This window comes from Oncorhynchus masou, chromosome 3 (genome assembly GCF_036934945.1).
Source record: "Oncorhynchus masou masou isolate Uvic2021 chromosome 3, UVic_Omas_1.1, whole genome shotgun sequence".
In the NCBI taxonomy this organism is placed as follows: Eukaryota; Metazoa; Chordata; class Actinopteri; order Salmoniformes; family Salmonidae; genus Oncorhynchus; species Oncorhynchus masou.
Genome location: NC_088214.1, coordinates 18,490,572 through 18,513,031, shown reverse-complemented (window position 1 = coordinate 18,513,031; position 22,460 = coordinate 18,490,572). Strand labels below are relative to the sequence as shown.

The 22,460-nt window shown below is 44.4% G+C and overlaps 1 protein-coding gene across 1 annotated transcript; it reads right to left on the bottom strand.

Moving 5' to 3' along the window:
• Window positions 1–679: 679 nt before the first annotated feature.
• Window positions 680–22,231, bottom strand: LOC135506886 (SUN domain-containing ossification factor-like). Its single transcript, XM_064926310.1, has 22 exons — window positions 21,964–22,231; window positions 15,428–15,521; window positions 15,108–15,275; window positions 14,268–14,755; window positions 13,865–13,949; window positions 13,585–13,696; window positions 13,383–13,507; window positions 13,204–13,271; window positions 11,912–12,019; window positions 11,489–11,594; window positions 11,049–11,069; window positions 10,107–10,162; window positions 7,768–7,850; window positions 7,242–7,307; window positions 6,881–7,022; window positions 4,892–6,247; window positions 4,646–4,733; window positions 4,200–4,304; window positions 3,794–3,942; window positions 2,881–3,151; window positions 2,449–2,517; window positions 680–2,274 (listed from the first exon to the last, which is right to left on the bottom strand). Exons 1-22 carry the CDS (start codon window positions 22,023–22,025, stop codon window positions 1,852–1,854), a joined length of 4,245 nt encoding a protein of 1,414 aa, XP_064782382.1. The 5' UTR covers window positions 22,026–22,231; the 3' UTR covers window positions 680–1,851.
• Window positions 22,232–22,460: the final 229 nt, after the last annotated feature.

Here is a 22,460-nt window from a genome sequence, read left to right as displayed (position 1 = left end):
CAGCTTGTTGATATGCCACACCTGTCAGGTGGATGGATTATCTTGACAAAGGATAAATGTAGATGTAAGGATAGATGTAAACACATTTTTGCCCAAAATAAAAAATGTGTGCATTTGGAAAAATTCTGGGATCTTTTATTTCAGCTCATAAAACATGGGCCCAACACTTTACATGTTGCATTTATATTTTTGGTCAATAAAGGTGCAACCTGTCCATCCACCCACTAATGTCTGAGCTCTTCATTTTTGGGAAAACGATGGTCACATTTCTACTGTGGCATCCAGGTACTACACACTGAAATGTTACCGGCCTGCTGGCTGATGAAAACCCAGCTGCAATCAAGTTCTTTTGCGCAGTACTAGACTAGCCAGCTCTGTAAACAACACATGTGATCCCAGGCTACTTGTCAGCCAAAGATGGTGGATAAATTAAGACAGTTCACTCAGGCTGCTTACAATTGAACAAAATTAAAATAAATCCGTTCTGCTTAACAGGGTGGTTCTCCCATAGACCCCAATGCAATAGGAGTTGGGTCTGGCCTGCTTAGTTCATTGACTGTAATGTAACCCCAAAAATGAGGGAGTGGGCCATCTCGCTTCCGTCTCTGTCACCCAGATTAGAATGTCACTTCCGGATCACAGCATTTTGGGGGAAATGTCTAAATAAAAGTCCCCAACGTAATAGTAGAAAAGTCTCAACCTGCCTTTATTCATGATATGATAAATATATTAACGATTTATATTTAAGTGACATTTGCATGAAATTGCAGGTGTCCAACCATGGTACAATCTACTCACTCGTCCATAAATTACAAAACAAGTTCTAACAAAAAGCTAGGTCATAGCAGGTGTTGCTGGACTTTTACTGTGGTCAAATAGCTTTGATAGGGCCCATTTATCCCTAATATAATAAATTGTTTTCAACTTCAGAAAATGAGAACCATTCTTGAACCAGGAAAAACCTGCTGTGTCTATGAAAGGAACATGGCTAGACCAGCAACCCACTAGTAAAAGCAAATTCTAACTTAGATTTTCCTTTCATGGAATTGTATTCCTTTAGCCCATCCTTGAAATTGGCTATTATTTGTAGTTTTAATTGTTACATTGTGCACCTTTAAAGGATAACTTCTTAATTTTTTTTTTGACCAAATCTGTATTTTGAATGTAAATGGGATGTTATAGAAGTGCCCAGACATTATTTTTTTGCGATTTCACTTGTTTTTGATAAACTTACCCCAACCAGAGATAAACTTCCTCCTGCTCATTCTGCAGTGCCAGGGTGGGGATAAAGTAAAACAAAAGCTCTAAAATCACCCAAATACATCCTTTTAGAAATGGCAACGCTCTCACTAGTGATGCAGGTCTTTAGCCGTGTAGCCCATGATACTTTTCTGGGTGTGCATGCTCTGGCTACACGGAAAATAAGCGCAGATGGATAGGGGAAACTGCTTGAGCTGCACAAAATTAAATATAACATTGCAGATAAAGTTTGGAAAGACAAATTCAGAAGTTGCGTTTCTAAAATGACGTATTTAGGTTAATTTTTTGGCTTTTGTTCCATGTTTTATTCTAGAACATGCCATTTACATCCAAAATACAGATTTGGTTAAAAAAAGTTAACTTATCTTTTAAGGTTGTCATTATTAACCTCATAACAAAGAGCCTGACAAAAGGTTTGACAGAGAACATGGACAGAACATAACATGCTGGTTAGGAGGTGGAAGAAGAGGGATTGTCTCATTTGTGTACTAGCCTAAAGCCTCCTATGTATACAGAGATAACAACAACCCTCCTTTCAGAGGATGAGTGTTCCAGAGTCTGAAGGAGGAGCAGTCTGTGTCAGACGGGACCTCAGAGCGCCATCACTCCCAGCCTCCCTGCAGCTAGCTCTTTTTCCCCCCCGATGAGGTCCTGCAGGGTAAGGATGGTGGGTGTAGCTTCACTCCTGTCTCTCCGCGGGCCCTGCAGGAGATCCACGCGCCCAGGCTTGAAAGACAGATTTTCTGCCCTGCTCCTGGGCAGGGGCAGGCCGTCACAGAGGCGCGTGCAGGTGGCAGCAGCGAGGCCGCAGAAGGAGGGCTCGTCTGACTGGGAGGAGCCCTCGGAGCTGCCCTCAGAGGGGGGGTCCCTGAAGGCAGGGTGGCGGAGATGCCCCGTGCGGGGTAGAGGGTCTATGGTGCCACGGCCGTCATATATAGGCGCTCGGTTAGCAAGCAAAGGAGAACAGAAAGCAGTGCTCTTCAGGGTCTCCACGGTCTTCATCTTACTGCGTTTCTTCACCAGAGAAGTGTTGGGGACAGAGGGTGGAAGGGTTGAGGAGAGAGATTTTATTTGTTGAGGTTGGCGATGAGGAGAGATCATGTTCATGATACAGTTATACATGATACAGTTTATATGTGAGAGAGTGTTGAGAATTTCCTTGAGATAGCAACACTGTTCCATCCATACCTTTTTATTAGCTGGTGGAAAATTGATTGATTCAACAGTTTGCAGTGACTCTGCACCTGCAAGCACAAGGTGAAAATAGAAAGCAAATTATATTTAAAAAAAACTGATTGTGAAACAATATTATAAAATCAGCCAAACAGCAACTACAAACCTTGCTCTTGCGAACCCAAGGCATTCTGCCTTATCCCAAGGGTTCTCAGCTATAAACCCCGCTTACTGGTGGGACCATGTAAACTACAATCACAACACACAGGTGTTCGAGCAAGCTAGATAGCTAATGAGCACAGTAGGTCGCCTCTGTCTTCCGTAAACAAGCAATGTAACATGTAAATATGGCTGTGTGGAACCGTTAACACAGTTTCTTTTAATAAAGGAACGCATCTTTCATATGTTTCCAAAATCGTACCGCAAGCAATGTGTGTTATCCGTTTAAGACCGTTTGCCAGGGCTCTTAACAAAACTCCCCCAGCCAGAAGGTATCTTCATGAATAGACAGCCACTAAGGTGGATAGTGTCTATGAATGGGCTTCCACAAACCTTGGAATGAGGAATCAGAAGGAAGTACACACTCCTCCACACACACATACAGACATCGTCATGAGTAAACTTGCCTTCAGTGGAAGGTAACTGAAAGGAATCAGAGTGCAGGAGAGGATATGAGGCTCGTCTCTTCAAGCTCATGTCTTCATATTCAGAGAACCGCCTGAGGGGAGGAGACAGGATGAATTAGACTCAGACTTAAAGTAACTGTCCAGTGAAAATCTCACTTTTAAAAGTTCATATTGTTAACTCATTCGCAAATAATGTCCTATACTCGTATGTGGCAAAAGCATCAATTGGAGAAGAAAAAAACCCACTTCAAAAACCCCACCTCAAACATGTATCTCAAATAGACCGTTTAAAAAATGCTTGATATTTCCTCAGAGGTTGTTGCACTGGCCAATCAGAGGTCTTCTCGTGTGAATATCTTTAAAGACCGGTATACGCCCAGACCACTCCAACACAGAAAAGTTGCTTTTTAACATACTTAAAAAATAAATAAAAAAACATTTGGAAGGAAAACTATTTCACTCATATTGTAATTAATTATAGGTCATATTTCATAGAAACCTGGAAACACTGGACAGTTACTTTAAACACAGCATCCTGATGACACTTCATGTATGTCAACAATAATGTGCAGGTGAGTGTGTGGTGTTCCTTGGATGAGATGTGGTAACACCAATTGAAGGGTACCTATGTAAGGACTCCATAACACATTCATAACCCATTCATAAGCAGTACATAATCACAACCCCTGGTGTTCCCCCTAGTGGGACATAACAGAGGATGTGAGTGTAGATACCTCTCTGGGGAGCAGTAGCTGTAGGTTATAGGAGGGTCTGTGGAGGGAGGCTGCATGGCAGCCATGCGACAGTGCTGGAAACACAGCAGCAGGCCCAGGATCAAACACAACACCAGGCACAGCAGGAGGTAACTCTGCCTGTCTGTCACCTACAACAGAGACAGGGTCAAGTTAGCACACTGCAGCCATGTGCTGTGATTGGTAAGGGGTGTAAAGAAATATAGAATACATTTTACTGCTGCATTCCAGGGTTGGGTTCAATTCCATGTCAATTCAGGTGGCAAACTTCCTTGTTGAAAAGCAATGAGGTGTAGTAGTTCTTTAGTTCACTTACCACTGACTGAATTTAAATGTATTGACCCCAAACCTGCTGTATTCAATAGGGTAGAAATGATGTAGTATCTACCTGGCTCTGCAGCTGGCTGACTCTCGCAGACAGGTTGAGCACCAGCTGTGTGACGTCCTCCAGTTGGCCCTGCAACGAATGGATGGACTCTGTCTGTCTCTGGTCCTATAGGGACAAAGGAAGCTTTTGAGCTGACCAATCACAAACACTCTCACAAGCCATATTCCCATACATTGCAAATGACACCCTCCCTGCAATTTTGAGTGACTAGATGACAAAATCTGTCATTCTGCCCCTGAACAAGGCAATTAACCCACTGTTCCTAGGCCATCCATGTAAATAAGAATTTGTTGTTAACTGACTTGCCTAGTTAAATAAAGGTTAAAAAAAATAATAATTTAAAGGCCAAAACTGTGCGATACCCGCCTGAGACTCCATCTTAAGATAGGCTACGCAGTATGTAACGTTCTAGACAAACACATTGTAGGTCCCCCTCCACTCCGCACCTGCTCCTCTGCCTTCCTGGATGTGTTCTGCAGTTTGATGATGGTTTGGTTGAAAGCCCTCTGCATCTCTTCCATCTGCCTTCGGTACCTTCAACAAAACACACAGAAAAATCAGCATCATCATCTAAACCTTCAATTGACTAACTCTAGTTCCAATAGGTCTGACATCTGACAGTTAATAAAAACAGCAGCATGGTGCTCAATGCTCAGCCAATGGCCATCCATGAATCGCTGAGGCCACCGTACCTCTGGCTGAGTTGCTCTAGGTAGCGTCCGCTCAGCGACATGTTCATCTCCAGGGCCTTGATGCGGTTGTTGAGCCTCATGAACACAGACTCCTTCTGGCTGGTGGAGCCGTGCATTGGGTTCCCGTTCCCCTGCTCCGTGGCGTTGTGGAGCTCTGCATAGAAGTCTAAAGGGGAAGGAGAGGGGGGCTGGAAGGAGGTGGGGCGAGGCAGCTGCTGCCCGTTGCCATTGGGCGACGGGGTGAAGACAATGTCCTCCACAAGCTCCGCCTTCCCCTTGGTTTCCGTGGCCACGGCCTGGCCATGGCCATGTGAGGGGGGCTCCGTCATGACCACGATGGGGACAGAGTTCTGCTCCTCAGGAGTAGTGTTGCCGCTGCCGGCACCCGCTGGTTTAAGTGGGGATCCCAGAGGCTGCTGCTGCTCTGTGGGGGTGGAGGTAATGAGGAGGGGTGGGGGGAGTGGATCAGCCACATGTGGTTGGTGGATGACCGGGATGTTGTCTTGTTCTACAGGCTGGACTTCAGGACAGGGCCTCTCCTCTACAGGGGTTCCCCAACTCTGCTCCACTGGGCCACTGGAGCTGGAGGTGGCGACAGTGGGAGGCTGCCTGATCTCCCCCTGCTGCACCTCTTGGCTTTTCTCTGCCCCAGTGATAGGGTGCTTCTGCCCAGGCAGGTCTTTGGATAAGGTGTGGAGTGGAGGCGCCACGGCAGGTGTGGGCCTGGCGGCAGAGCTGGAGGTGTCGGTGGAGCTGGGTCTGGGCAGGGTGGAGGTCTGGCTGGGCTCTAGGTGGGGCAGCTCCATACTGGGCTCTACCTCTTCCACTGCCTCAGTCTCAACCCATGGAAGGTGTGGTGGGGTGTCAGTGGGCCTGGCTTCTCTCTCCCCATGGGCAGAGCTGGGCTCTCTCTCCTGGGGTTGTTCCCCCTGAGTGTGTGAATGCTGGGGTGTCTGGGTGGGCGTGGGGGAGATGGGCAGCTGCTGTGACGGGGTGGTGGGGGTGACTGGAGCTGGAGTAGCCTCTGGTTTCCTCTCCTGGCTGGTATAGTTCCTCTGAAAGGAACACTGGTGAACGAGGTACTCCTGGAGGGAGGCTGAGCAGGAGCAAGAAGAAGAGGAAGATGGGCCACAGTAGTCAAGGCTTTCTTGCTGTCGATGGCCAGGGCAACGGTGCTCCTCTCTCTCCCTCCCATCCTCTTCCAGCATGGTGACTATAGACTGGACCTCCTCCTCCTCCTCTACAGGAGAGACTACCTGCTTCTCTTCAGTTACATGCTCTGGTTTGGGTTCCTCTGTGGTAGTGACATCAGTGTCCTCTAGTACTTCAGGCTGCTCCACCTCTACAGCGTCAGGCCTGAGAACAGAGACATAAACAGGGAGAGAAAGACACAGAGAAAGAGACAGAAACAGGGAGAGAAAGACACAGAGAAAGAGAGACAGAAACAGGGAGAGAAAGACACAGAGAAAGAAAGACAGAAACAGAGAGAGAAAGACACAGAGAAAGAGAGACAGAAACAGGGAGAGAAAGACACAGAAAAGACAGAAACAGAGAGAGAAAGACACAGAGAAAGAGAGACAGAAACAGGGAGAGAAAGACACAGAAAAGACAGAAACAGAGAGAGAAAGACACAGAGAAAGAGAGACAGAAACAGGGAGAGAAAGACACAGAGAAAGAGAGACAGAAACAGAGAGAGAAAGACACAGAGAAAGAGAGACAGGGACGTAAGCTATTACAGCTATAAAATACCAATAATGCACATCCAAGCACGGTAACCTGCAGGCCCTAACAGAAATGTGATTTATTATCATAGGAATCACAAACTATCCCATTTAGCTGACTTCTAATATACTCTGGTAAATACCATTGCCGTCAGACTTTAAAAAAAACCCACTTCAGCAGTTTAAATGACAAAATGTCTGCCATTATTGTAGATCTATATCAAGTGAAAGACTAAGTGAAAAAAATGACTGGTTGGCTGGTACTTACACTGGGCTGAGGGTGGTGGTGGTGTCAGGGTCAGATGATGTAACGACAGTCAGGTTCACTGTCTGGCCTGAGAAGTTCCCTTCACCTGGTCCTCCCCCCAGCACGTTGACTTTAATGTTGTTCACCATGTTCAGAATGACGTCTGGAACAAGACAGCCCAGTGAATACTTGAAACCCTTGAAACCCTCCCCACATAGACGTCACAAAGGGTTTACAGACTCAGGTATGACAGATCTCATTTTTTCAATACTAAGAGGGGTTGGAACCCTGTGAGTCTCAAAGACACTTATACGCAGGATGAAACCATAGTTGTGTGACTGGTGTAATGGGATATTTATTTGGCTGTATGTGTCTAACTCACCCTTGGCTGATCCTATGAGGTAATTTGAAGCCTTGTCCTCTGCAGGAACGTATCCAGGAGGATAATCTGAAGGTCACACAAACACAGGAGATATAACATCACACTCACCAGGAACAACATCCAAACAGTTCAAAGGTGAGAGGTACAAATTACATTAACCTGTGATAGGTTGGGATTCCTAAATGTTAAATATTGTTAATCATAAGTTCCACTCGAGACATGAGGGGTGCCATAGTCTAGGGTTAGAGGTTTCATAGTGTCCGTCAATTTCTTACTCTGATATTTAGAACCTAACACCTGTATAAGGACTTTGTTGACATACTACATCTAGTCTCGTCATAAGGTGAACATGTTGCTGTGTACTTGTAACATGTTAATGTACATTGATGAATGCGTCATATCTTATCATGCATTCCCTGTCTGATACGTATGACCAGAGACATTTTATTGATATGTTTATGACCATGATGGTTGAGAGAATATTGACAAGTATTTCAGATAGTACAGAAGAACAGGAGGCTCTCACCGAGGTCGTCATCCTGGTCGTCTGGTCTGTCCAGGGGGTCAGCGATCTCCTCATACTCCTCCACCATGCTCGTTCCAAAAACCCTTCAACAGAAAGGAAGACATGTTATACTGTCTAGCAGTCACCAGAGGGCAGGCAGAGATACACCAGGAGCCCAGTAATAACAGAACAAATGATAGCTAAGATATCCTAAAATAAAAAGTTTAAACTCTTTAAATGTTTAAACTAACATCAAACTGAGAGTTAGCAAATACTACAAATGTGTGTTTAAGTCCCACAAGAATACAATGAGCCCGTATGGTGGTACATTAAGTTCCAGCTGTCTTTTTGTTTTACAACTACTAATGCCTCTGTAGGAGAAAAAAGCATGTTAAGCGAGTTGTAAGCTGTACTTTTTGAAGACAAAATGTCCTGCAAACTCTGACAGCCCCTGACACAAGGCAGCTTCGAGAGAGAGAGATCAGTTCAACACTAGCAGCTCCAGATGCAAGACTGGTGATGGACATGGGGTAAACTCATCAGTTGTCAAACTGAATGTATTCCACTGAAATGTGTCTTCCGCATTTAACCCAACCCCTTTGAACCACCTTAAATCGACATCCATATCTTCGGCGCCCGGGGAACAGTGGGTTAACTGCCTTGCTCAGGGGCAGAATAACATAATTTTACCTTGTTAACTCGGGGATTCGATCCAGCAACCTTCCGGTTACTGGCCCAAAGCTCTAACCACAAGGCTACCTGCCACCTCACACTTGTACACAGTGTCTTCAGAAAGTATTCAGACTCTTCACTTTTTCACGTTACAGCCTTATTCTAAAATGTATTATAGTGTTTTCTCCCTCATCTACACACAATACCCCATAATGACCAAAAAAAAAACTTTTTACATTTTAGCAAAATGTATTTATTTTTTAAAATGCTATCACATTTACATAAGCATTCAGATCCCTTTCTCAGTACTTTGTTGTAGAACAGTGATTACAGCCTCGAGTCTTCTTGGGTATGACGCTACAAGCTTGGTACACCTGTATTTGGAGAGTTTATCCAATTCTTCTGTTCAAATCCTCTTAAGCTCTGTCAGGTTGGATGGGGAGCATCGCTGCACAGCTATTCTCAGCTCTCTCCAGAGATCTGAGTTCAATCGGATTCAAGTCCGGGATCTGGCTGGGCCACTCAAGGGCATTCAGAGACTTGTCCAGAAGCCACTCCTGCATTGTCTTGGATGTGTGCTTAGGATAATTGTCCTGTTGGAAGGTGAACCTTCACCCCAGTCTGAGGTCCTGAGCGCTCTGGAACAGGTTTTCATCAAGGATCGCTCTGTACTTTGCTCCGTTCTTCTTTCTCGATCCCAGTCCCTGCTGCTGAAAAACATCCCCACAGTATGATGCTACCACCACCATGCTTCACCGTAGGGATGGTGCCAGGTTTCTTCTACAGAGTTCAATCTTAGCTTCTTCAGGCCAGAAAATCTTGTTTCTCATGGTCTGAGAGTCCTTCAGGTGCCTTTTGGCAAACTCAAAGTGGCCTGTCGTGCCTTTTATTGAGGAGCAGCTTACGTATGTCCACTCTACCATAAAGGCCTGATTGGTGGAGTGCTGCAGAGATGGTTTTCCTTCTGGAAGGTTCTCCTATCTCTCCAGAGGAACTCTGTCAGAGTGACCATTGGGTTCTTGGTCACCTCCCTGACCAAGGACCTTCTCCCCCGATTGATCAGTTTGGCCGGGCGGCCAAACTTCTTCCACTTAAGAATGATGGAGGCCACTATGTTCTTGGGGTCTTCAATGCTGCAGAAATGTTTTGGTACCCTTCCCCGTGTCCGTGCCGAAACAAAATCCTGTCTCGTAGCTCTACGGACAATTCCTTCAACCTCATGGCTTGGCTTTTGCTCTGACATGCACTGCCCACTGTGGGACCTTATATAGACAGGTGTGTGCCTTTCCAAATCATGTCAAATCAATTGAATTTAACACAGGTGAACTCCATTCAAGTTGTAGAAACATCTCAAGGATGATCAATGGAAACAGGATGGACCTAAGCTCAATTTAGAGTCTCATAGCCAAGTGTCTAAATACTTATGTAAATAAGGTATTTCTGTTTATTATTTCTAAAAACCTGTTTTCGCTTTGTCATTAGGGGGTATTCTGTTCTGTATTCTTTTTTTTGATCCATTTCAGAATAAGGCTGTGATGTAACAAAACGTGGAAAAAGTTGAGGGGTCTGAATTACTTTCCGAATTGGCAAATACCTGTTTATTCAGTAAATTGATGTATCTTATCTGGGGGTTTTCTTAATGGCTGTAAAACTTCCATGAACTAAATGTTTTTCCATTCATTGCCTACCTTATGAGACTAAGGGGGCAGAAGTGTTCAGATCCATGGTGAGAGACCAGCTCCACCTGCGATGAAACACAGACATCATTTACATCCAGGAGACAGGCATTAGTGCATGGTGGGACTGTTCTACACTGTCAGTGATAATAATCATGTTGCAATATGAACACTTGGCAAAGCTATGATTTGGCCAGTGGTTAAATTGTTATTGAAATCGTGTGACAAATAGTCAAATTCAAGTTAGTTGTTGTTAACATTGATGATTGTCTGGCTGGTCAGCGACAAGCTATTTCAGGCACTTTGAAGCTGTGATGAACCGCCTTGCCCTACACAATTAAAGAGACTAAATGCAACGATTCCAAATGTGTTTCTCTGATGTTCATTAAGAAAAGTCAAGATTTCAGTCAAGGGAATATGGTTTGATCCCCATGAGACACCATAGCAGCAAAGTCAGTATTCCTTCCTCAAATTAGTCTGAATGAATCTAAGATGAAAAAGGCAAGTGAGCATTGTCGAACTCGAAACCCAACCTTCAAGTAATACAGTTATAGACGAGACAGACTTAATGAACAAAAGTAATCCTATTTACACTTTGTACTCAACTTTGACACTAAAATAAATGTTTCTGACTCATATCGATGCCACATAGGCTGTTTTCTATCAGAGAAGTTGCCCTTTAAAGAATGGGCTACTCCACAGTCAAAATATCTACTGTCAAAATGACATGGTATTCTCATGACTGACATGGCTAGATGAATTATAATGATTAGAGATATGTTCAGTGGCTTTATCTAGATATAAGGATTATTTGCTACCTGGCCTAGTGTAAGCTGGTGCTGATCAGTTAGCAAAATTCTCCTACTGTTAGCATTGTAACACTAAAGCCCTTCCCTTCAACCCTCTACATGCCCCTCCACAGACCAACCACCTCTAAGATATAAATAGGCTAACCTTTATGTACTTGGTGAACATCTGAAGCAGGAGAAACAAAGGAAGAGAAACAAGTAATTACAAGAAGCATACATGCATTTAAAATAGGACCAATGAATGACTGCTGGTTCCTGTTCCGCTCTTCAGAGAAGAGGTACAGAAGCATCAGTTTAAAGACGAGAAAGGCTCCAATGTTTTGTACATTTGTAAAACATTACTCTAGAATGAGAGGACCAGCACAAACACACAAACAGCCCAGAGCGGGATTTGAGTTTGACCCACTTGTGAAGGAGAGGGCCATAACAGAGTAAAGAGGGGACTACTGTAGTCTTGATTTGATTTGTAATTAATCAAGTAGTCCCATTGAAGTCAGAATACCTCTTTCCCAAGAGAGACCTGGATGACTAGAATGGGAGTAAAGGGGGTAGATAACAGAAGGTGCAGGAGAATGCCATACACACCTTGACATATTTGGCGTACAGGTGCTCGTCCAGAGGGAAACTCTGAACAGTGCGCTCCTCCCGAGCATGAAAAGTGCCCAGCTTCACCCACTTGTTGGTCGGGTACCTGAGGGAGAATCATCCAACAACACTCAACATCATTCAGCCTATTGTTCAACCCTTATTAGTGCAGTAGTACTGACTATTTTAGTAACATGTATGATGTTCATCATCAAATGACAGTTTGAAAGATATCAATTCAAGATATTCCCATTGTGGTTGTGTTCATAAAGCACCAAGAAGAAGAAAATTGACTGAAACAGGGAGAGACTATATGAACTTGTCCAATAACAGCAAATTTTCGTTTCAGATTTTAAATGGTTTAAACATTTTTCCATACGTGCCTTAATGAACATGCCCCAGATCTATGGCTAAAAATCAAACCTGTCACTGATGGAGACCAGAAAGTCTTTGGGTGTGGAGGAGAAGAGCTCAAAGTTAGCAATGTCCAACTGCTTCACCTGGATGGGATCGCACAGCTCGATGATGAACCTGAGAGAGAGAGAAGGGGCGAGAGAGAGAGAAGGGGCGAGAGAGAGAGAAGGGGTGAGAGAGAGAGAAGGGGCGAGAGAGAAGGGGCGAGAGAGAGAAGGAGTTAGAGAAAGAGCGCGAGAGAGAAAAGGGGCGAGAGAAAGAGAGAGATAAGGAGCGAGAGAGAGAGAAGGGGCGAGAAAGAGAGAAGGGGTGAGAAAGAGAGAAGGGGCGAGAAAGAGAGAAGGGGCGAGAAAGAGAGAAGGGGCGAGAGAGAGAGAAGGGGCGAGAGAGAGAGAAGGGGCGAGAGAGAGAGAGAAGAGGGGGCGAGAGAGAGAAGAGAGAGAGAGAAGGAGAAGGGGGCGAGAGAGAGGGGGAGAGAGGGCGAGAGAGGGGAGAGAGAGAGAGAGAGAGAGAGAAGGGGCGAGAGAGAGAGAAGGGGCGAGAGAGAGAGAGAGAAGGGCGAGGAGAGAAAGGAAGGGGCGAGAGAGAGAGAAGGGGCAAGAGAGAGAGAAGGGGGCGAGAGAGAGAGAAGGGGGCGAGAGAGAGAGAGAGGGGGCGAGGGAGAGAGAGAAGGGGGAGAAAGAAAGAAGGGGAGAGAGAGAGAGCGAGAGAAGGGGCGAGAGAGAGCGAGAGAAGGGGAGAAAGAGAGAAGGGAGCAGAGAGAGAGAGCGAAGGGGCAGAGAGAGAGAGAAGGGGCGAGAGAGAGAGAAGGGGCGAGAAAGAGAGAAGGGGGCGAGAGAAAGAAAGAGAAGGGGGCGAGAGAGAGAGAGAGAGAGAGAGAAGGGGGGCGAGAGAAGGGGGAGAGAGAAAGAAGGGGAGAGAGAGAGAGCGAGAGAAGGGGCGAGAGAGAGCGAGAGAGAGAGTGAGAGAAGGGGCGAGAGAGAGAGTGAGAGAAGGGGCGAGAGAGAGAGCGAGAGAAGGGGCGAGAGAGAGAGAGAGAAGGGGCGAGAAAGAGAGAAGGGGGCGAGAGAGAGAGAGAGAGAAGGGGCGAGAGGGAGAAGGGGGCAAGAGAGAGAGCAAGAGAAGGAGAGAAGGGGGCTTAGAGAGAGAGAAGGGGCGAGGGCGAGAGAGCGAGAGAAGGGGCGAGAGAGAGAGAGAGAAGGGGCGAGAAAGAGAGAAGGGGGCGAGAGAGAGAGAGAGAAGGGGCAAGAGAGAGAGCAAGAGAAGGGGCGAGGGATCTCCAAACGCACGCACACACTCACCAGATCTTGTTGCTGCAGGGGTTTAACATGTAATGATCCATGCTCTCCATTAATATGGCTGAAGTACTCTGACAGAAAACAAGATCCTTCCATCAATATATGCAAAGCTAGCTATTAAAATCAGTTGTATCAACTGAATATATAGATGGGTTTGGAGGGTGACAGTTTGAAATAGATACCTTAGCCTCTGGGTTAGATCCCAGGATCTTGGCGCCACACTCCACTGAGGCATAGTTGTTGAAGTTCTTCTGCACCTTCTTTACAGCGTGGGAGCCGCCGTTGGTGGAGATGTGAGTGGCCAGAGCTATGAAGAGAGATACAGTTTTAAATCAAAACCAGTGAGTGAGTGAGTGTGTGAGACAGGAACACCATCTATCTTACTGTTCTCCTTCTCCATAATTTTCTTCTTCCACTCGTCAAAGGTGGGGATGTCCTCCGCATCCTTGGTTGCCACATTAGGATCCTTCTCCGTGGCGATGTGTGAGCTCAAGCCCTGGCAACAGCAGTCAACAGTACATCAGACTCAGTTCAAATACTTACTTCAAATCATCATATATTCAAGCATTTAAGCTGGGCTTAATTAAGCTTGGAATTTGCACTTTTGGGACTATAAGCATCAGAAAACATTATTTCTATGCAACAAATGTTGGTGTATCTCTACCCGTTCTTTCAGCATGTGGGAGGTGTTGTCGGTCTTGGTGCCTTTTCCTTGAGCGTTGTTAAGTTTCTCCAGGACAACAGGAAGACTACAGAGGGAGACAATAGAAAGAGAGCCTACATTCAAACACTGGTAAAAGCAACTGGGGTCGAACCTCAGCCTCCTGTGCGCCACTTGACTGTGTTATCCATTTGTGCTAAAGCCATTAGCCCTCAAGGAGCGAACACAAGTTCAGGCCTCAGGTAAGGTTAGGGCGTTTTCACATATGAAATTCAATTCCCTGGTTTGGTTTCCTGGATCGTTTGTGAGAATTCTACAAAATACTTTTTGCTTTCACAAGACTTGAAAATAAGCGTTTCAGGGAAAAAATTGTGAGATGTACATTCTACATTCCAAGTCACAATACCTGGGACTCTGGTCCTGGATGTTGGAGCCGCTACTCAGGCAGGTCCAGGATTCATCAAAGGGGTTGGTTTCTCCAGCTTCACAGTCGTCTGTGGCAAGATCAGTATCGCTGAATTCCGGTACAGGGACATCAGACAAAGTATCCTCTGGTACACTAGAGGACGAGCCATGGGGCATGGAGGGGTCTTCAGTGACGGGGTTGAGGGCAGAGGATAGAGGGAATAGGTCAGAGGTGGGTGTTGGCTGCAGCTCTTGGGTGACAACGGGCTCTGGAGGTGGCTGCTCGGCCTCTGGTTCTGCTGTCTCTGGTTCTGCTGTCTCTGGCTCGGCCTCTGGTTCTGCTGTCTCTGGCTCGGCCTCTGGTTCTGCTGTCTCTGGCTCGGCCTCTGGTTCTGCTGTCTCTGGCTCGGCCTCTGGTTCTGCTGTCTCTGGCTCGGCCTCTGGTTCTGCTGTCTCTGGCTCCTTCTCAGAATCCTCCAGGTCCAACGTCTGGAAAACATTATCACTGTCAGTATAAGACCAAACTTAATATTGATGGTCCATGGCAACCATCCACCTGCCTGTGCAGTATGTGTTTTATGATACAAAGATTTCAGGAACAATCAATAGGTTTGGTCAATAAGTCTGGTGGATGGTATGCAAGTCTCAATCTGCTCTTGAACTAAAGAAATAGACATCTGCTTCACATACAGTAAGAAAGCCAGAGTGGAGTAGTTCTTCAGGTCTACTTCTTATGATTCATCACTGCAGAACCTGTACCTTTTGGACCCCAGGAAGAGTAGATCTCAATTCTAACAGCAAAATGGGGATCCAAATAAAAACATAACCAAAACATAAGTACCTGAACATGCTCCTTGTTCTCCACCTCAGTGCTTGGAGTCCCCGCCCCCTCCTCCTCTGCTAGGCCTCGCTGCTGTGTCTCCACCTCCTCTCCCTCTGGCAGCACCTCCTCTTCAGATAGGTGCTGGACATACTGTGACCCCCAGCCATCCTCTAACTGAACAACACCCTGACGGACCGGAAGTGAACATTAGTTGTCGTACCCAACATTAAAGAAACAGGTATAATATCAACAAGAGAGTTGTTGCTATGTTCTACTAGGTATGTAACAAAAGGCATGATTGAAACGTATGGTCCAAACAGGTGAAGCAGGTGATGTACCTTGTGATGGGACCTGTCGCCAGGATCTTCCTTCAGACTCTGGGTCTGAGCCTCTGGGGGTTGCTCTGTGCAGCTAACATATTTAGTGGGGTGCCTGAGATAACATAGGAGAAGACATCAGTGTTATTGATTTAGGCATGGGGGCCACAGAGTGAGAGTGAGAGCAATGGGAATAGTGGATTTGGAATTTCAGTTTACTTCCTGAATTTAGATGAAATTGACCCTAATGCTATTAAGGTGTGGAAATATACTGTAACCTAGTGTCACTATGTTTACCATTCCAACAAGTACAAGCCTTGACCAGAAGAAAAACAGCTTGATTTCAAAGAATCAATGAAGGAATCATAATCAAACAGAGGGAGCTGCTTCCCAGCAGTTTCAGAGCTGAAAGAGGCGACATGGGAATGCTTAGGTGTCTGACAGTGTCTCTCTCTCACAGTGTATCTTATCACTGTGGGGGAAGGCTAGGCTGGAGGTGGGAGGTCAAAGTCAAAACCTTATGCCATGTGGCTGCACAGGGAAAATTAAAAAGTGCCTGCCACTGTCTGCTGACAGTCTGACAGTGTGTCAAGGAAATGGACAAGTCAATGTCACAGCTGTCTTGTGAATCTTGGCACGGGACAACAGAGATCGCTGGTCATGACAAGGCTTTAAATAAGTCCACTCACAACAATGTCACATTTCTACTGGTGACAGATGTCATTGTGTTAAGCTGCCGTGTCAAACAGCTGCACCACTAACGTGGCCTTGTCTAGCAGTGAATTTATAGGGCAAGTGGTCTACTGTGCTTGGCCACGGGAGTCTGGTAAGACACAAATAATATAGGTTGTAGGGTGTTTAACTTTTAATTCAGATCCAACAGCCTTAATGTAACCTCTAAGGAGCCATGGTGTTTTCGTTGGACGAGAAATTATGTATTAGAGTGTGTGGCCACTTTAACAATAGGCAGTAGAAAGAAACTAGGCAGTAAAGCAAAAGTAGGCCTACTTGCCAAATATACTGCAGTAAAATGTAATGTAATCAACACCATAAGCCTAGCATACATCCTTACAAGTCTGAGGAATTTGAATTATGAGTTGTAGTTAGAATGAGTAGTAGTACTTAGGTTTGGGCGGTATCCAGATTTTCATACCGTTTCTGTACCATACCAGGGTATATATATGGTATTACCGGAAGTGCACACAAGGGGAGTTATACAAATAAAATAAAACAATGATATACAGTACCAGTCAAGTTTGGACACACCTACTCATTCATTGCTGCTCAGCCCCCTCCTGTACTCCCTGTTCACCCACGACCGCGTGGCCATGCACACCTCCAACTCAATCAGATAGTTTTCAGACGACAACAGTAGTAGGCTTGATTACCAAGAACGACAAGACAGCCTATAGGGAGGAGATGAGGGCACTCGGAGTGCAGTGTCAGGAAAACAACCTCTCACTCAACGTCAACAAAACAAAGGAGATGATCGTGGACTTCGGGAAACAGAAAAGGGAGCACGCCCTATCCAAATCGATGGAACAGCAGTGGAGAAGGTGGAAAGTTTTAAGTTCCTCGGCATACACATCACAGACAAACTGAAATGGTCCACACACACAGGCAGTGTGGTAAAAAGGGCGCAACAGGACCTCTTCAACCTCAGGAGGCTGAAGAAATTTGGCTTGTTACTTAAAACCCTCAAACTTTTACAGATGCACAATTGAGAGCATCCTGTCGGGCTGCATCACCGCCTCGTACGGCAACTGCACCGCCCATAACCACAGGGCTCTCCAGAGGGTGGTGCGGTCTGCACAACGCAGGCAAAATACCTGCCCTCCAGGACACCTATAGCACAGGAAGGCCAAAAAGATCATCAAGGAAAACAACCACCCGAGCCACTGCCTGTTCACCCCGCTACCATCCAGAACGCGAGGTCAGTACAGGTGCATCAAAGCTGGGACCGAAAGACAGAAGCTATTTATCAATCTCAAGGCCATCAGACTGTTAAACAGCCCTCACTAGCACAGATAGGTTACTGCCTACATACAGACTTGAAATCATTGGCCATTTTAATAAATGCATCACTAATCACTTTAATAAATGTTTACATATCTTGCATTACTCATCTCATTTGTATATACTGTATTGTATACCATCTTGCCTATGCTGCTCGGTCATTGCTCATCCATATACAGCTCTGGAAAAAATGAAGAGACCACTGCAAAATTATCAGTTTCTCTAGTTTTACTATTTATTGGTACGTGTTTGGGTAAAATGAAATTTTTTATTTTATTCTATAACCCACTGACAACATTTCTCCCAAATTCCAAATAAAAATATTGTCATTTAGAGCATTTATTTGCAGAAAATGACAACGGGTCAAAATAACTAAAAAGATGCGGTGTTGTCAGACCTCGAATAATGCTAAGAAAGGTGGCGCTACAAAGTATTAACTTAAGGGGGCTGAATAATTTTGCACGCCCAATTTTTCAGTTTTTGATTTGTTAAAAAGGTTTGAAATATCCAATAAATGTCGTTCCACTTCATGATTGTGTCCCACTTGTTGTTGATTCTTCACAAAAAAATACAGTTTTATATCTTTATGTTTGAAGCCTGAAATGTGGCAAAAGGTCTCAAAGTTCAAGGGGGCCGAATACTTTCGCAAGGCACTGTGTACTGAGATCATGTGACAGATCATGTGACACTTAGATTGCACACAAGTGGACTTTTTTAACTAATTATGTGACTTCTGAAGGTAATTAGTTGCACCAGATCTTATTTATGGGCTTCATAGCAAAGGGGGTGAATACATATAAATGCACCACTTTTCCGTTGTTTTTTTTAAAACAAGTTATTTTTTTCATTTCACTTCACCAATTTGGACTATTTTGTGTATGTCCATTACATGAAAAACAAATAAAAATCCATTTAAATTACAGGTTGTAATGAAACAAAATAGGAAAACTGCCAAGAGGGTGAATACTTTTGTAAGGCACTGTATATTCTTATTCCATTCCTTTACTTTACTTAGATGTATGTGTATTAGGTAGTTGTGGAATTGTTAGATTACTTGTTAGATATTGCTGCACTGTCGGAACTAGAAGCATTTCGCTACACTAGCAATAACATCTGCTAACCATGTGTATGTGACCGATAAAATGTGATTTGATTTTTTAAGGGTTTTTCTTTATTTTTACTATTTTCTACATTGTGAATAATATTGAACACATCCAAAACTATGAAATAACACACATGGAATCATATAGTAACAAAAAAAGTATTAAACAAATCAAAACATGTTTTATATTTGAGATTCTTAAAAAGTAGCCACCCTTTGCCTTGATGACAGCTTTGCACACTCTTGGCATTCTCTCAACAGCTTCACCTGGAATGCTTTTCCAACAGTCTTGAAGGAGTTCCCACATATGCTGAGAACATGTTGCCTGCTTTTCCTTCACTCTGTGGTCCAACTCATCAAACCATCTCAATTGGATTGACATCGGGTGATTGTGGAGGCCAGGTCATCTGATGCAGCCCTCCATCACTCTCCTTGCTCAAATAGCACTTACACAGCCTGGAGGTGTGTTGGGTCATTGTCCTGTTGAAAAGCAAATGATAGTCCCACTAAGTGAAAACCAGATGGGATGGCGTATCGCTGCAGAATGCTAGTTAAGTGTGCCTTGAATTCTAAATAAATCACAGTGTCACCAGCAAAGCACCCCCACACCATCACACCTCCTCCTCCATGCTTCACGGTGGGAACCACACATGCAGAGATCATCCGTTCACCTACTCTGTGTCTCACAAAGACATGGTGGTTGAAACCAAAAATCGCAAATTTGGACTCATCAGACCAAAGGACAGATTTCCAACAGTCTAATGTCCATTGCCCATGATTCTCTTCTTCATATTGGTGTCCTTTAGTAGTAGTTTCTTTGCAGTAATTCGACCATGAAGGCCTGATTCACTGAACCTGTTGAGATGTGTCTTGTTACTTGAACTCTGTGAAGCATTTATTTGGGCTGCAATCTGAGATGCAGTTAACTCTACTGAACGTGTCCTCTGCAGCAAAGGTAACTCTGGGTCTTCCTTTCCTGTGGCGGTCCTCATGAGAGCCAGTTTCATCATAGTGCTTGATGGTTTTTGCGACTGCACTTGAAAAACTTTCAAAGTTCTTGAAATTTTCCGGGTTGATTGACCTTCATGTCTTAAAAGTAATGATGGACTGTCATTTCTCTTTGCTTATTTGAGCTGTTTTTTTTTACCAAATAGGGCTATCTTCTGCATACCACCCCCGCCTTGTCACAACACAACGGATTGCCTCAAACGCATTAAGAAGGAAAGAAATTCCACAAATTAAGAAGACACACCTGTTAATTGAAATGCATTCCAGATGACTACCTCATGAAGTTGGTTGAGAGAATGCCAAGAGTGTGCAAAGCTGTCAACAAGGCAAAGGGTGGCTACTTTAAAGAATCTAAAATCTAAAATATATTTTGATTTTAACACTTTTTTGGTTACTACATGATTCCAAATGTTATTTCATAGTTTTGATTTCAAAAACCAAAACTTAAGAATGGGAAGCAAAGAAATGTACAGCTTCTTATACTTGCTTTCAATGAGAATGACACATTTATAACTCAGAATTCTATGTGAATTTGGTTTGGTCTCCAAAAAAGTTAGATATTGCAGTTTTTACTTGTAGTTTGTTATAAGCAGTGGCATAACACGCACCCCCACTGTAGTAACAGTATTGAAAATCATACCATCGGTATACGGTATAAATGGTATATCGCCCAAGCCTCATAGTACTACCGGTCATTTCAGCAAGAATCAACTATGACCATGTGAATACAGGGACCAGTGTTAGATGGCAGATTTTGGCTCAATTCCCTCTAACAACACATGAGAAACAAGATAAGGGAGTAGAAGCCTAACTGGCACATTCTATGACTCATTTACAGTGATACACCCAAGGTGTGATTGTGACTGAGCACTCTTCCCTGAGCATAAACACACCCTCCGCCTGAAGTGGACTCTCCCCTCTTGAATCCTTGAATGGAAGTGAACAAGTGCACACTTCAGGATAAAGGGCAGATTATTGGTACATTGAGAAAGTTAGATTTGCATCCAGGGGTGGAACTGTCAATAATACTCCTTCATGCCTGAGTAGAATTAAGGAGGGGTAGCCTCCAACACTGCAGTCTGAGGAAGGAGATAGCCATCAACATGCCATATCATAGCAGTACAAAGTTCAGGGGGAGGTTTACACATCACATTTCACCTAACTAGGTACTTTCCAGATGCTTAGCTCATTAATGAGTTTCCACTACAAAATTACAGCCTAGGCCAGTTCCATTTTAAAGTAAACTCAGCGAGATGACGTTGCAACGAGCAGCACCCCAAATGAGCACGATGCAAGACTACTCTCACACAGTATCTGTGCACTTCACGCTTCTACAACTTGATAGCTACGGGAACAAAATAACAGAAGTTAGCCTTGCGCTTCAACACTCTTAGTTGTGGAAATGAAGGGTTGCCTTATTGCCGATTTGTTTTTTTACTGATAACAACCAATATACAAATAATTCCAGTAGTCTGCTATGTCTTGTTCGTCCCGTGTGTAGGTGTAAATAGCTAGCCTATTTTTCGGACAAGTGTTCATTTTCTGGCAACCCAAAAATACTCCTCACTTGCCCAATGCCATGGCCGAGTGCCTTTTAGACCTTAATGTCAATCCCTGCACTACTGTGTTTACTTTGTGCATGCAACATCATCTCGCTGAGCCGGACTAGTGCTACACTTTGAAAAATGTAAGGGCCAAGAAGCATCACTTTCCTCGAAAGGACTTCAGGCCATTGGAATTTCTGTCTGAGCATCAATGCAGCATTCATGTGTGCCATTACAGTAAACCAGGTGCATTCTTCTCCATTATGCCTATCCTAGATTCTCATCACCTCTGGATGGAGCCTCTGAACTTTGGTGATGAAGGATTTACAGCCAGGGGTCAGGACCTAAAAGCAGCGAGCCTGCTAGCTGAGTGACTAAATAAGCTGTAAATCCTTAACTATTAGGTGAGGGTAAAATGTATTATGTGACTAACAGAACATATTAGAAATCAATACAGGCCGTGCAACAACTCGGCAATAGTGTGTTATTTAACCTACCCTATTTAGTATGATAGAGATATTATGTAGCTAGTTAAGTTACTATTAGGGTCCTATACTCCACTTTCTGGTGATGGAGGCAGGCTGAGGCAGTACGATATTACTTGTTAAAATACAAACTGCATTTGTCTGAGCTAGCCAACGCTACTGGCGAACACTAGCTAGCTAGCTAACGTTCACTATCTAACAACTCTGAGCTACGTTAGTAGGTAACTTAGCTAAATAGCTAACTAACTGGCTAGCAAGCCAGTTAACGCTATGTTTGCCGTGGTTCTGGTTAATATAGCATCTATTCCAACATATTTTGGCTAACGAGATGCTATAGTTATCTAGTGAGGTAAAACACATTCCTTGTTATGAAAATAAAAGTACCGTAGAGCTCAAACTTACCAACACAGTAATAACACAAGTAGGCACGCTGACATAACTCGCCACAATCTCTTCTTCATCATCCTCCCGCAGGGTCCAACATTATCACCGTCTACCTACACATGTATCAATTACTGTCGTTATTCAACAGTTGTATGTTTTAACTCAACGTGAATATGTCTAACTTCTACTACAAGTTACAGGTCCGAAACCGAACTTCTAATTTCCTGAAAGTGGTGTTGTGTTGAACTGTTGGCTCCTGTCAAATCCACTGGAGCCACAGACCTTGCGTTCCGCCAACGCAATAGCTGTGTCATCCGCCGCGTCCCCTGCTCTGTCCAATGAAAACGCAGCAACGCTGTTGCGCAGTAATGTTCGTAGAAATGTGGTGTACCAGTGTGTCGCTGTCAAATCCCCATACTCTGATGTTGAACTATGATACAAATGAGTGTAAAATGTGACAGTTAAAAAACCATTTTGTTGTTGAGTACTATATAGGGGAATGGACCTTTACAGGA